The 13614-nt window shown below is 44.9% G+C and overlaps 1 protein-coding gene across 7 annotated transcripts in view; it reads right to left on the reverse strand.

Annotated features, from left to right (window-relative positions):
- The window catches only part of cacna1a (calcium channel, voltage-dependent, P/Q type, alpha 1A subunit), a 132006-nt gene that overhangs the window by 109206 nt on the left and 9186 nt on the right, over window positions 1-13614 (reverse strand). For all 7 annotated transcript variants that reach the window (XM_031899455.1, XM_031899453.1, XM_031899456.1 and 4 more), the window contains exons 3-5: window positions 9722-9813; window positions 8923-9075; window positions 6102-6289 (exon numbers count right to left, since the gene is read on the reverse strand). In XM_031899455.1, the coding sequence (XP_031755315.1) occupies window positions 6102-6289; window positions 8923-9075; window positions 9722-9813 (433 nt within the window). The remainder of the gene's footprint in view (window positions 1-6101; window positions 6290-8922; window positions 9076-9721; window positions 9814-13614) is intronic.

Here is a 13614-nt window from a genome sequence, read left to right on the forward strand (position 1 = left end):
TGGAACTTTCCCAGTACAGCCCAAACCATAAACCCAAAACAGCGGTGGAACTTTCCCAGTACAGCCCAAACCATAAACCCTAAACAGCGGTGGAACTTTCCCAGTACAGCCCAAACCATAAACCCAAAACAGTGGTGGAACTTTCCCAGTACAGCCCAAACCATAAACCCAAAACAGCGGTGGAACTTTCCCAGTACAGCCCAAACCCTAAACAGCGGTGGAACTTTCCCAGTACAGCCCAAACCATAAACCCTAAACAGCGGTGGAACTTTCCCAGTACAGCCCAAACCATAAACCCTAAACAGCGGTGGAACTTTCCCAGTACAGCCCAAACCATAAACCCAAAACAGCGGTGGAACTTTCCCAGTACAGCCCAAACCATAAACCCTAAACAGCGGTGGAACTTTCCCAGTACAGCGCCCAAACCATAAACCCTAAACAGCGGTGGAACTTTCCCAGTACAGCCCAAACCATAAACCCTAAACAGCGGTGGAACTTTCCCAGTACAGCCCAAACCATAAACCCTAAACAGGGGTGGAACTTTCCCAGTACAGCCCAAACCATAAACCCTAAACAGCGGTGGAACTTTCCCAGTACAGCCCAAACCATAAACCCAAAACAGCGGTGGAACTTTCCCAGTACAGCCCAAACCATAAACCCAAAACAGCGGTGGAACTTTCCCAGTACAGCCCAAACCATAAACCCTAAACAGGGGTGGAACTTTCCCAGTACAGCCCAAACCATAAACCCTAAACAGCGGTGGAACTTTCCCAGTACAGCCCAAACCATAAACCCTAAACAGCGGTGGAACTTTCCCAGTACAGCCCAAACCATAAACCCAAAACAGCGGTGGAACTTTCCCAGTACAGCCCAAACCATAAACCCTAAACAGCGGTGGAACTTTCCCAGTACAGTTCCCAGTACAGCGCAAACCATAAACCCTAAAACAGCAGCCCAAACCAAATCTAAGTAAGAATGGAAGAATCTAGAGTGCAACCAATTCAATACATTACACTGAGTAACTTTCATTCTCCTTTTATCTCATCTGAAAAAAAAAATGGATTATGCTTGCGCCCAAATAAGTCTTTTAATTTGGGCGGCAGATGACCATAGTTAGGAGTTATGTTGGCTCCCTACAAAGGAAGGTACCACAGAAGTTGGACAGAACTGCCTTAGTGGTATCTTCCTATGTGTTTTGGTTCAGGTGCTTTGCTGGAAACCTTGATCCTTTATGGGGTTTCTTTCTTTTGACCCTTATGTAAAAATAAGATTGTCACAGTTGGCCTTAGAGGTCATAGCACCCTGTACAAAATAGTGTAGTTGTAGCCTCAAAGAGCAATATTTTGTTGGCTGCTGGGGTCAGTGACCCCCATATAAAAGCTGGAATGAGAGAAGTAGAAGGTAAATCATTTAAAAACTATACAAAAGAACAAATAATGACATAATGAAAAGTTGCTTAGAACAGGCCATTCTATAACAGGCTAAACGTTAACTTAAAGATGAACCACCCCATTTAAATGGAGCCATATCAAGAGTTTGGTGCAAGTGCACAGTGGGACTTACCCATGCCCCCAGCACAAACAAAAAATCAAAAAACAGTAAAGCATGGCAAAAACGAAAGAAGATAATAATGGGTCCATTTTATCCTTCAATTCAAGTCTTGTCAAGCCATTAATATCTTTAAATATTGAGAATAAAGACCCTGAGCCTTCCTCTTTGACTGCTTTAACTACGATTATCCAAGATCTGACTTTTCACTCATCATCCAGCAGCTAGAGTAGTTACTGCTGAATACAAACAGATCTTTGCTCCGCACTGTTCCCTTTCAAAGGGGAGTTAAGGACTTAGTGGAACTCCCATCAGGTGGTGCTCCTGCAGTTCCCATTTCAAAGTGCGCTAAACAGACTACTGATCATGCTGCTGTGTTGAAGGATGAGGTGGAGGCTGGTAAGGAATTGAGAAAGCCTTTCTACCTGCATGATCTATATATGAAAAAGATATAGCCATGATTTAAGTGTCTATGCCCTCGGAAATATGGAGGAGCCTCCAACTGCAAAGTGCTGTCAAGACATTATGGAGGGTCTCGCCACTAACATTGGCATTTAGGTTACTGGTCCCTGTGAAGATGTTGCTAGCATAGCCTCTACACTCTGCCAATAAGAAAATCCATTTGTATATAATCATACTTTTCACAAACAAGGAATTAGAATTACACCGAAACCATAACTTTGTTCGAATCCCTAATCTGAAACCAAAATTCTCTTGGTTCTTCTCAGGAAGGGGGGCCATCTAAAGCAAAAGCAAAGGATATTGAGGTATCTTAGTTTTAGGCTCTGTTTTCTATACAACCCCCCCCCCCCCCCCACCAAGCTTATATCAAGGCTTCAGAGGCTGAAAAATGTATAAATGGTCATGCTATCATAAATACCAAAATTAGTCGACACATCGAAAAAGTATTCCATTCTGGAACTTCAAGACTAGACCATTTTGACTCTTCAGAAAAATGGGGTCACGCAAGCAGGAAGAAAACTTGGTAGCTTTTGCCATGGCGATCTTTAATTCAAGTGATCATTCTAACATATACTAATTTAAGGGTTTAATTCTGTCTTTTGTCCTGGTCACCATGAATAGGATGGGCAGCAATTGTGACCGCTTTCCTGTAATCAGAAGGGTTCTTTGTTCATAGGCCTTTACCGATCTAGAAAAGGGGCAATAGGAGTAACTGTCCATAATTATATGAACTATACAGAGACAGTTTTCATCCATGTAAGGAAATCTCCACCATTTCAGAGCACAGCTTTTTGTTTTATGTTTTTGTGAAGAAGTCACTTGTGGTGCAAAGGGAACTCTCCCCCAATGTATCTCTAAATGAAAACGTTTACATCCACCTGGATTTCAATCTCATGGAGATACTGTTTCCTTTTCAATTTAAAGCTTTAGTCACTAAATGTTCTCCTCTGTTCAGTCTCTCCGCAGCTCCCAGGGCCTTTTCCAAAGACATGGTGTCAGGCCAAGGAAAGGCAAAAATAAGGTAAATGTCACCTAAAATGCGTCCCATTATTATCCACTAAAAGTACCACAAGTCACTATGCTTGTGTTTATGATCCCAAAATGTGCACCATCAAATTTCTGGATTGGAGTGACATTTTGACTTTACCTGAAATCTCCTGCAGAAAACTAATGGAACCAAAATAAATGGGGGAACTATTTTGGTGTAGGTTATCGTTATTGTCATGAAACAATCTCTGTATCGCACATCAAACAAAAATGCAGCACCATGGAAACTAATGTTAATGTAGTTTTGGTTCCCCTTTAAAAAAGGTCTTCCGATGCTCCAGCACAACTTTCAACACTTTCCTGTCAGTCACTCTTGATTCCTCTTTTTCCAGTGTTCTACAAAAGATTATACCCCTTCCATTGGGCACCTACAAAGATGTGTGTATGGGTGCCTGACACACAAGTCTTCTTTTTTCCTTCTTATACTTTTCCTTTATTCTTCTTCCTTTTTCTTTATTTATTTTCCTAGCCTTCATCACATCCGTTCTTCCTTGTATCTTGCTATGCTCATTCAGTTAATGCCACCTTTTCTTTTCTTTGTCTGTTCCTCTCTTGGCAGCAGATTTCTACTCTCTCCCTCCTCCTTGTTGCTTTTCGGTTTCTCCTGACTCTGCAGAATGCAGGAATCGTTAAGCAGTCACTCTTGTGCGGCAGTGTTTCCTGTTCTGCATGTCAGGCCTTTCCTCTCCATCAAAACGCGGCGTGCCGTACCAAGTTACAAGTGTTTCACATTTCCACCATATTATATCATTCATATGGCAGCCCAGCTGTAGAAGACATTATTGGTGTATTCCCAGAGTACTACTAGTAGGTAATCTATACATAAATTCCAGCTAACAGGTTTGAGCAAATATCATTTAAAATGTAATAAAGGCTATGGCTTCAAAGTTTTGCCTGCCTCTACAGCATGGGTGGGTTTGTCTGACCTTGGTAAGCCCTAAAGCACCCTTTGGACTAAGTGGCTTCCCAGCTAGCAAGCCCTACGGGTAGGCTTATAAAGAAGGGACTGCGCCAAGAGTTAAGGAGGGCTACAAATGCTATACATGTTGATTTGCAGAGAGACCCAAGTCACAAGTTCCTCTCTTGCCTAATATAATGCTGTTTTGCTATGAGTGCCTATTAATACAAGAGTAAGAATGCCAGTCTGTTGATTTACTATGAGCTGATCTGTGTAGCCCTTAGATGCCCCCTGCCAGTTATTAAATGGAGCAAAAATAATTTCCTTAGTTGTCCAAAAATTCACCTAATACTGGTACAGTCTGTAAGGTGTCAGTACTGACACCCAGGTCCGATCTTATAAACTGCAGCGCCCAATTGGGACCATTTTGGCTGCGCCCCCCACACAAGGTGTTGCCAGCTGGCACAGGGTTCAAGGGCTGGGTGGGAAAATAGTCCCTGCCTCTCACTCTGTGGCTGATTTTGTAACCCTGCCTTTCCACCTCTCTTTCTCTTGTTCTATTGGCCCCCAACATTTCATGGCACAATGTGGCCCCCATGCACTGGGCACTGACATACAGTATAAATGCACTTTGTGTTTAATGTCCCAGAACACGTAGCAGTATTATCAGGCAATTGTTGATGGGGAAGGGCTAGACAGTTTTATATGCTTATCCCCCCATGGGTGTGGGGCACTATTTGGCCAAATAGTTCCAACTGGCCTACGGCCAGTCCTGCTGGCGCCATTCCCTTGTGATAGTTCCAGAGTTCTCTTGGAAAGCTGCTTATAGCCATACCTTAAAACAAACTTATGCCTCGTGTCATGAAAGGGTTAGAGGATATATAATAGGACTGTCATTTGCATCATGTGCAGCAGTGTTTCTTAAATTAAGATCACCTACATACCCCTTCACAACCATTTAAAGGAGAAGGAAAGGTAAAAACTAAGTAAGCTTTATCAGAAAGGTCTATGTAAATACAGCCATAAGCACTCACAGAGTCCTCTATCAAAATAAACACAGTATTTCTTGTCTCCTTTGGTGTAAACATGTTGTTGGGGTGTCTGACTTCCTCTCTCAGAAAAATCCTTAATTCCTGGGGCCAGAGTCTGCTTAGTTCTCTCCTCTCTCCCCTCCCATAAGAATGCTAAGAACTGCCTCCCCCCTCCCTTAGGAATGTATGATCTGAACTATAACGGCAAGACTGCAAACAGGAAGCTATTTAAAATGGCAGCTGCAATCTTAAGCAAACAGAGAAAGCTTCCAGGGCTCTGTACTCAGGTATGACAATGCTTACTGCAGAATAAATATATTGTTCTAGGTGGCACTAATGTGGTGAATCTATTGACATTTAAATGCCAAAATGACTTTACTTCTCCTTTTATAAACAGTTTATTAATTATTAATTATTATAAATTATTATAAGTAAGGGGGTTGTAGAGATTCGCACTAAACACCATGAGGCTAGTTTTTGAATCCTGAGCCATAGAATCCCTAATATACAGCATATGTGTGCAATAATAGTTTTACCCATGCAATATTCCCAGCACTGCACAGATACAAAAAGAAAAGAGAGTTTTAGGTTCCCCTGACTACCAGTCTCCAGGTAAGGAAAGAAAGAAGCATCGGAACGCGGACAGGTGGAAGCGCTTTTACAGCACCAGGTTGCTCCATATGGGGAATATCTGAAGCATTGGTGCTTCCCCCCTGACCTCCTTTCCTGATCAGAGTCGGACTGAGCCGCCAGGACACTGGGAAAAATCCCGGTGGGCCCTGGCGGCCCAGTCCGACCTTTGCTGGCGCTCCCCCTTCTTCCCCTGACGCGTTCAATTTATACTCGCTCGGGGAGGACGTCGGGTGGGGGGACCCCTGTGGGGGGGTAGGGGACACGGCTGGCTGGGACACCTGCAGGGCCCCTAGGGCGGGAGCCCCGGTGGGCTCTGCAACCCCCAGTCCGACCCTGTTCCTGATCACAGCAAAGTTATGTAAAAGGATTAGGTGGTCAGTTGGCAGAGCCCCTGGGGGGTGTGGGGGGCCTGCACACAATGCTGTGTATCATCCACCTGATAATAATATCCCTATAATGCTGGCATCAGACGTTCTACTTACATAATACAGGATATCTGTCCATCCCTCCATAGTTATACACTGGAATACTGTGAGAATTGCAAACAGAATGTTGTCAAACTGCGTGATTCCATTATTAGGACCCTCCCATTTGCTCAGGCACTGCGTATTTTCAGGGCAGCGACGAGAGGAGCTGTCATTGCCGCAGAGAACCTCCTCTCTTATATCTTCTGCAAAGAGAATAACATAAGTTTTAATAAAGATGGAATTGATACATTTAGTTTAGTGGGAATTACCTGAACTACCTGAAAGGGTAGGAAAGGAAAGGGTGAAGCAGAACAGAAAGAATAGGGTAAAGAGAAGATACTGGGAGAGATGTAGGGAAAACAGAAAAGAGATATTAAAGGGGACCTGTCACCCTAAGAAATAATTCCAAGTCCTTTTTATTGTGTTAGTCAAGCAAATAAACTTTACTTACTCTAAATAAAACTATACCCCCAAACAATGTAGGCCTCCATGAAAATATATGGAATAAGCAAGACTTTTTTAGTAGTATGTGCCATTGGGTAATCCTAAATAGAAAACTGCCATTTTAAGTACTAAGGGCCGCCCCCTGGGATCATAGGATTCACAGTGCACACAAACAAGCCAAGGCACACATACATGCTAGGCCCCATCAGCCAATGAATGGGCAGAGTTCTGCCTTTTGCTCCCACACTACTTCCTGTTACAGTTAGCGCTGCATCACTTCCTGTCAGCTGATCTCTGAGGGGGCACACAGCCCATCACTAAATGGCGGCTCAAGGGAAAGGATGTAAAAGGGCAATATCTACTGATATATATATTTGGGAAAGACTTTTATTATACAGCTTTTTATCTTTGGGTGACGGGTGCCTTTTAAAGAAGGATAAGAGAGTATGGCACGGAAGAAACAGGGGAAGTGGGAATAAAAGAGAAAGAAAGAAACAGAAAAAAAAAGATTCTTGTATTGGCTGTGCAATATGACTTGCAAATACAAGCAACTAACAAAAAAAAAAATACCAACATTAAATGTCTTAGTATGTTACACCCTAGTCATGCTGTTATCCCTATGAGGTCCCTTGATGTTCTCAATGGACTGGAACGGCATTTCCGGCTCCCTTCTAGACTAACATTAACAGTCAAATGATTTAGAGATATATCTTACTACCAACATGCAGAACCAATTTCCCAGCCTTACGGTTCTGATATGATGAACCTTGAACTACAGTTGCCCTTACCTGAAAAATTTCTTGTACTTGAGCCACTGTTTCAAGATGTTGAACCTATTTCTGATGGGGAGTTACTGGAACAGCCTGCCTGGACTTGAACCAGGAACCTACTGCTTACTATGTAGTTTTCTTACATCTCACCTATTTGAGCAGACTGCTAAGATCCTGCTAAGATCCTGCTTCACTTCAATAATATCCTTAGTTTTCCAGGCAGGAATTCTGGTTATAGATGTCTCTATTTACCCACACCTGTTCTAAATCTTCAATTATCCAGCCTATAAATCCCTACCTCCCAGTTCCTTCCACACCAATTATACCTCTATCTAGCAGAGTTCCTGGGTGCGCTTTGTTCTGTCTATCTGGTTCTGACCCCTTGCCTGTATCGTATCCTGACTATGACTGATCTCTGCCTGGACTTATCCCCTTTGCCTGTTTGACTTCTCTTCTGGATCCTGACTTTGTACTGCGCTGCTCTTCTGGTTTTGACCCGGCCTGCCTGGCTCAGATTCTTGTAAGCTGTCTCAGTCCTCATCTTACAATCTGGTTGCCTTGCTCGCTAAGAACCTTTGCCCTGGTCCACTCAGTTTAAGACCTGGTGGAACCCAAATAGTGGAGGGCTCCACCTGAAGCCAAAGATGGCTGTTATAAGCAGAAGTGTGAGCTGTGACCGGGACCTTGACAATGGTTCTGGGGTTTGGGTTATCAATAGAAAGACAGAAACATATAGATATCTATGGATAGATGATAGATAGATAGATCTCGTTGATGAGGTCCCTGGACCGACTTTGCCTATACCCGCCTGTGAGAGATGCAATGGGAAAGGTCCTTATTTGGTGTATTTCCACCAGTGTTTAAGGTGGGATACAAATGGCCCAAGGTAAAATGCCTGGTTTTACAGCAGGTAATGCTGTGTTGGAGTAAATCTCCTTTAAGGTTTGATTTGGCCAGCTGTAGGGAGCTGCCTGATTAGGCTGCAGGTGAGCAGCCAATAAAAGGGCTGTGGGATTTAGAGACAGGGTTGGAGTTGGAATTGAACGCTGATGTGTGAAGGTCACTCTCAGAGCAGGGCACAGAGCAGGAGGGCTGCCTGTGTGAGGAACTCCCAGAGGAGCTGGGGGTGCCACCTGCCACTGCCAGGAAGCAGAGGGAGTGCTGACCGAACAGATGAGTGCTGAGAGGGCTCAGCAAGGCTTGCTGTGAAGCCTGAGTGTTCCAGAGTGTGGAACCAACCCTGGAAGGTGAGAACCCTGAAGAAGGGACATCTCAAAACCCTGAACTGTTTACTGAACTGTCTTTATGTCTCTGTTGGGAAGAATGGGCCCTTAATAAACCTGAGTTTTGTCTGAAGACTTGGTGTCCCTGTCTCTATGCTCCAGATCCTCTGCATGCCTGCCTGCCTACCAATGCTAATTCCCCCAAAATTGCGTGTACAGGCATTCAGCATGTCACACCACCATAATAATTCAATCGTTTGGCCTGGATTCTCCCGATATCACCCACCCGTAGGTTGGGGATATCGGGGGAAAATCCGCTCGCTTGGCGACATCGCCAAGCAAGCGGATCTTAAGGTGTATGGGCACCTTAAGTTTGAGGAGAGAAAAAGTGCCCCTTACCTCCAGCCATGTCATAACAGGATGTGTGGAATTTGCCAATGTAGAAGTCGAGGCCAATGATGGCAAAGATGAGGATAGCAAAGAAGAGCAGCAGTCCAATCTGGAGCAGAGGGATCATGGCTTTCATGATCGACTTCAGCACAACTTGTAAACCTGGAGGGAGAAACAAGATAACTCTATAAATTTGTCCAAAGGGGACACTAACATTTATTCACTGCCATGGCAGCCCTTTTTAACATTTACAAACCAATGCCTCACATGTATGCTTACATCCAGGCCTAATCCAATTTATCAACATTAAAATGAAAGATGATCTATTACCCTGTTAAGGAGGTGTCTCTCTCATTGATACTTAATACAGGCAAGACTTTAGTGCAAATAAGAGCAACTGTCCTTGGCACTACAAATAGTGGGACGAGTGGAGTAGAGAAGGTAAAGTAGGGCAAGATAACTACAGCATTGCAAAATACAGGGAATTCTAGGAAATAGGTAAAGTACTCACTCACAGGGTCACTAAATTGCAGCACAAATGTTGCCATATGCTACCATGGCCAGTGCAAATTGTGCCCACCAGCACGGCTTTCATATTGGGGCTAACACTGGCAAAAAAAGGGGCAAAGAGTGCATTGTAAGCAAAATAAATGGCACTGTACCAACAATTTCTTCAGCTTGCGTCCCCTTCTTAAATGAGTCCTTTAAGAAGGGTAAATTCAGGCTTGGAAATGGCTCAGACCATAAGATAGACTCCTAACTAGTTCAACATGACTGAATAATGTACGGGCAATTGGAAATAACATACTTGGAATCCCAGAAACCAGTTTGAGGGGTCGCAGGACACGTACAGCTCGGAGGGTCCTCAGATCAAACTCTGGGCCTGTAGATGCCACAATGCTGGAAATGAAAAAAAAAAAGACAATTTAACACATAAATACAGGGAATTTTGTACATTCTTTTATAATTATCACAGTCTCTGCAAATGAAATACAATGTATATTTTTCACTCTTTATTAAATATTCCCAACCTAAGTACCATATTGTTTCCTGTAACCCCACCCCTGAGTGCCTTATTGTCCCCATAACTCCTTATTCCAGTAACCCCGCCCCTGAGTGCCTTATTGTCCCTGTAACTCCTTATTCCAGTAACCCCGCCCCTGAGTGCCTTATTGTCCCTGTAACTCCTTATTCCAGTAACCCCGCCCCTGAGTGCCTTATTGTCCCCTGTAACTCCTTATTCCAGTAACCCCGCCCCTGAGTGCCTTATTGTCCCTGTAACTCCTTATTCCAGTAACCCCGCCCCTGAGTGCCTTATTGTCCCTGTAACTCCTTATTCCAGTAACCCCGCCCCTGAGTGCCTTATTGTCCCTGTAACTCCTTATTCCAGTAACCCCGCCCCTGAGTGCCTTATTGTCCCCGTAACTCCTTATTCCAGTAACCCCGCCCCTGAGTGCCTTATTGTCCCTGTAACTCCTTATTCCAGTAACCCCGCCCCTGAGTGCCTTATTGTCCCTGTAACTCCTTATTCCAGTAACCCCGCCCCTGAGTGCCTTATTGTCCCTGTAACTCCTTATTCCAGTAACCCCGCCCCTGAGTGCCTTATTGTCCCCTGTAACTCCTTATTCCAGTAATCCCGCCCCTGAGTGCCTTATTGTCCCCGTAACTCCTTATTCCAGTAACCCCACCCCTGATTGCCTTATTGTCCCCGTAACTCCTTATTCCGGTAACCCCACCCCTGAGTGCCTTATTGCCCCCGTAACTCCTTATTCCAGTAACCCCGCCCCTGAGTGCCTTATTGTCCCCGTAACTCCTTATTCCAGTAACCCCGCCCCTGAGTGCCTTATTGTCCCTGTAACTCCTTATTCCAGTAACCCCACCCCTGATTGCCTTATTGTCCCCGTAACTCCTTATTCCGGTAAACCCACCCCTGAGTGCCTTATTGCCCCCGTAACTCCTTATTCCAGTAACCCCGCCCCTGAGTGCCTTATTGTCCCCGTAACTCCTTATTCCAGTAACCCCGCCCCTGAGTGCCTTATTGTCCCTGTAACTCCTTATTCCAGTAACCCCACCCCTGAGTGCCTTATTGTCCCTGTAACTCCTTATTCCAGTAACCCCGCCCCTGAGTGCCTTATTGTCCCTGTAACTCCTTATTCTAGTAACCCCGCCCCTGAGTGCCTTATCGTCCCTGTAACTCCTTATTCCAGTAACTCCGCCCCTGAGTGTCTTATTGTCCCTGTAGCTCCTTATTCCAGTAACCCCGCCCCTGAGTGCCTTATTGTCCCTGTAACTCCTTATTCCAGTAACCCCGCCCCTGAGTGCCTTATTGTCCCTGTAACTCCTTATTCCAGTAACCCCGCCCCTGAGTGCCATATTGTCCCTGTAACTCCTTATTCCAGTAACCCCGCCCCTGAGTGCCTTATTCCAGTAAGATGAGTGCCTTAGGGCATTTTGCCCTTTGGGATAACTGAAAAAAGGGGTTACAGAAAAATAAGTGTAATGTCCCCCCATACATTTTGTCACCTGCAAAAAATTGCCTCCTTCATGCATGACAAAACATAAAAAAATTCCTTTACAGCTGAAACCATAATTCGGCGAAAATTTTGAAGGAAACATTTCAGGTGATTTCACGTGGGCAACAAAATGTTCTGTGCGACATACTCTTAAGGGCAATGATGCAATGAGCATTCGAAAATACCTTGCCATAAGGAATAATGAGCATTGTCTCTGCTAACACTCTAATTGTGTAATTGTCTAAATGCCTTAGAGTGCTTTTGTTTTCTCATTATTTCCTATGGCAAGGTATTTGCTAGCCAAAATGTGTGCTACAGAAGGTACCTGGTGTCGCTTAGGGTCTCGGTTACTACTTGGTTACTATATGTTAGGAGGGTAATTACGTATTCCAGTGTTGTTTCTGTTTGCATAGGCAGATAAATAGCACAGTTGTGCATTGTGTCAATGCCATAGGATGTAACAGATTTGATAAAGAGTTACTGTAATATGAAAAAGATGTATTGGGAGCTGAGCGACTGCATTAAAATAATAAAATGAGCGATTAGGCTCTTAGGAGCTGGGTTGCCACAAAAATATAAATCAAGGGCAATACTGAAAGGATTTATTTCTGTTAATGATGGAAGACAAATGAAGGAAGGAAAGGAGTGGGGGGGGGGCAGAAGGTGACAGGCAGCTATAGGTCTTTCCCCATTCAGCAAGTCTCCATGGCAACAAGCCATGCCTCATTCACATGGTTTCCAGGACTACCTTTGCCCCGTTTCCATGGTAATGGGACCACTGTTCATTGATACCATCTTGCTTGGGACCAGAATTCAGCTCTGCCTTGCTCTCTACCCTTCCCCCCATTCTGTTCCTCCAAGAGGTTGAGTTTCTCCCTTTCTTGCCGTGGTGGGAGGGGGGTGGAATAGAGTGATTTTATGAATGACTGAGGATGCTGAGGAGAGAAGAGCCCTTGCAATGTGTATTTGTAGGAGGCAGCAATAGTGAATGGAAGCCCTCATTTGTTCTTGCCTCAATGTCATATCCATGTCTAGCTTTTATAATGGTTTATACAATATACAACACAAGATTCTATAGCCCTGTGCTGGCCCAGCATTATAATCTGACAGAGGGGGGTCTCCATATTGCACCACGGTTTGGTAAAGGACTACAGAGCCTGCATGTGGGGTGTGCAATCATTTAGCAATGGCTGAAAGGCACAGTACAGAGGGTAGAAAACAATGATAATCTCCTAGATGTTCCAGGCGTACCCAGGGCACAAATAAGCACTCACCCCAAATCCCCCCCTAACTGGCCTTCAGGCTGGGCCCCCTTAGCCCATAACAAGGTTACAGATATATAGAAACATTGGGGTAACAGTCACCCCGCTATAGTTCCAGGGGTACCCAGGGCACAAATAAGCACTCACCCCAAATCCCCCCCTAACTGGCCTTCAGGCTGGGCCCCCTTAGCCCATAACAAGGTTACAGATATATATAGAAACATTGGGGTAACAGTCACCCTGCTATAGTTCCAGGGGTACCCAGGGCACAAATAAGCACTCACCCCAAATCCCCCCCTAACTGGCCTTCAGGTTGGGCCCCCTTAGCCCATAACAAGGTTACAGATATATAGAAACATTGGGGTAACAGTCACCCTGCTATATTTCCAGGGGTACCCAGGGCACAAATAAGCACTCACCCCAAATCCCCCCCTAACTGGCCTTCAGGCTGGGCCCCCTTAGCCCATAACAAGGTTACAGATATATAGAAACATTGGGGTAACAGTCACCCCGCTATAGTTCCAGGGGTACCCAGGGCACAAATAAGCACTCACCCCAAATCCCCCCCTAACTGGCCTTCAGGCTGGGCCCCCTTAGCCCATAACAAGGTTACAGATATATATAGAAACATTGGGGTAACAGTCACCCTGCTATAGTTCCAGGGGTACCCAGGGCACAAATAAGCACTCACCCCAAATCCCCCCCTAACTGGCCTTCAGGTTGGGCCCCCTTAGCCCATAACAAGGTTACAGATATATAGAAACATTGGGGTAACAGTCACCCTGCTATAGTTCCAGGGGTACCCAGGGCACAAATAAGCACTCACCCCAAATCCCCCCCTAACTGGCCTTCAGGCTGGGCCCCCTTAGCCCATAACAAGGTTACAGATATATAGAAACATTGGGGTAACAGTCACCCTGCTATAG

The sequence above is a fragment of the Xenopus tropicalis genome, chromosome 3 (assembly GCF_000004195.4).
Source record: "Xenopus tropicalis strain Nigerian chromosome 3, UCB_Xtro_10.0, whole genome shotgun sequence".
Classification (NCBI taxonomy): Eukaryota; Metazoa; Chordata; class Amphibia; order Anura; family Pipidae; genus Xenopus; species Xenopus tropicalis.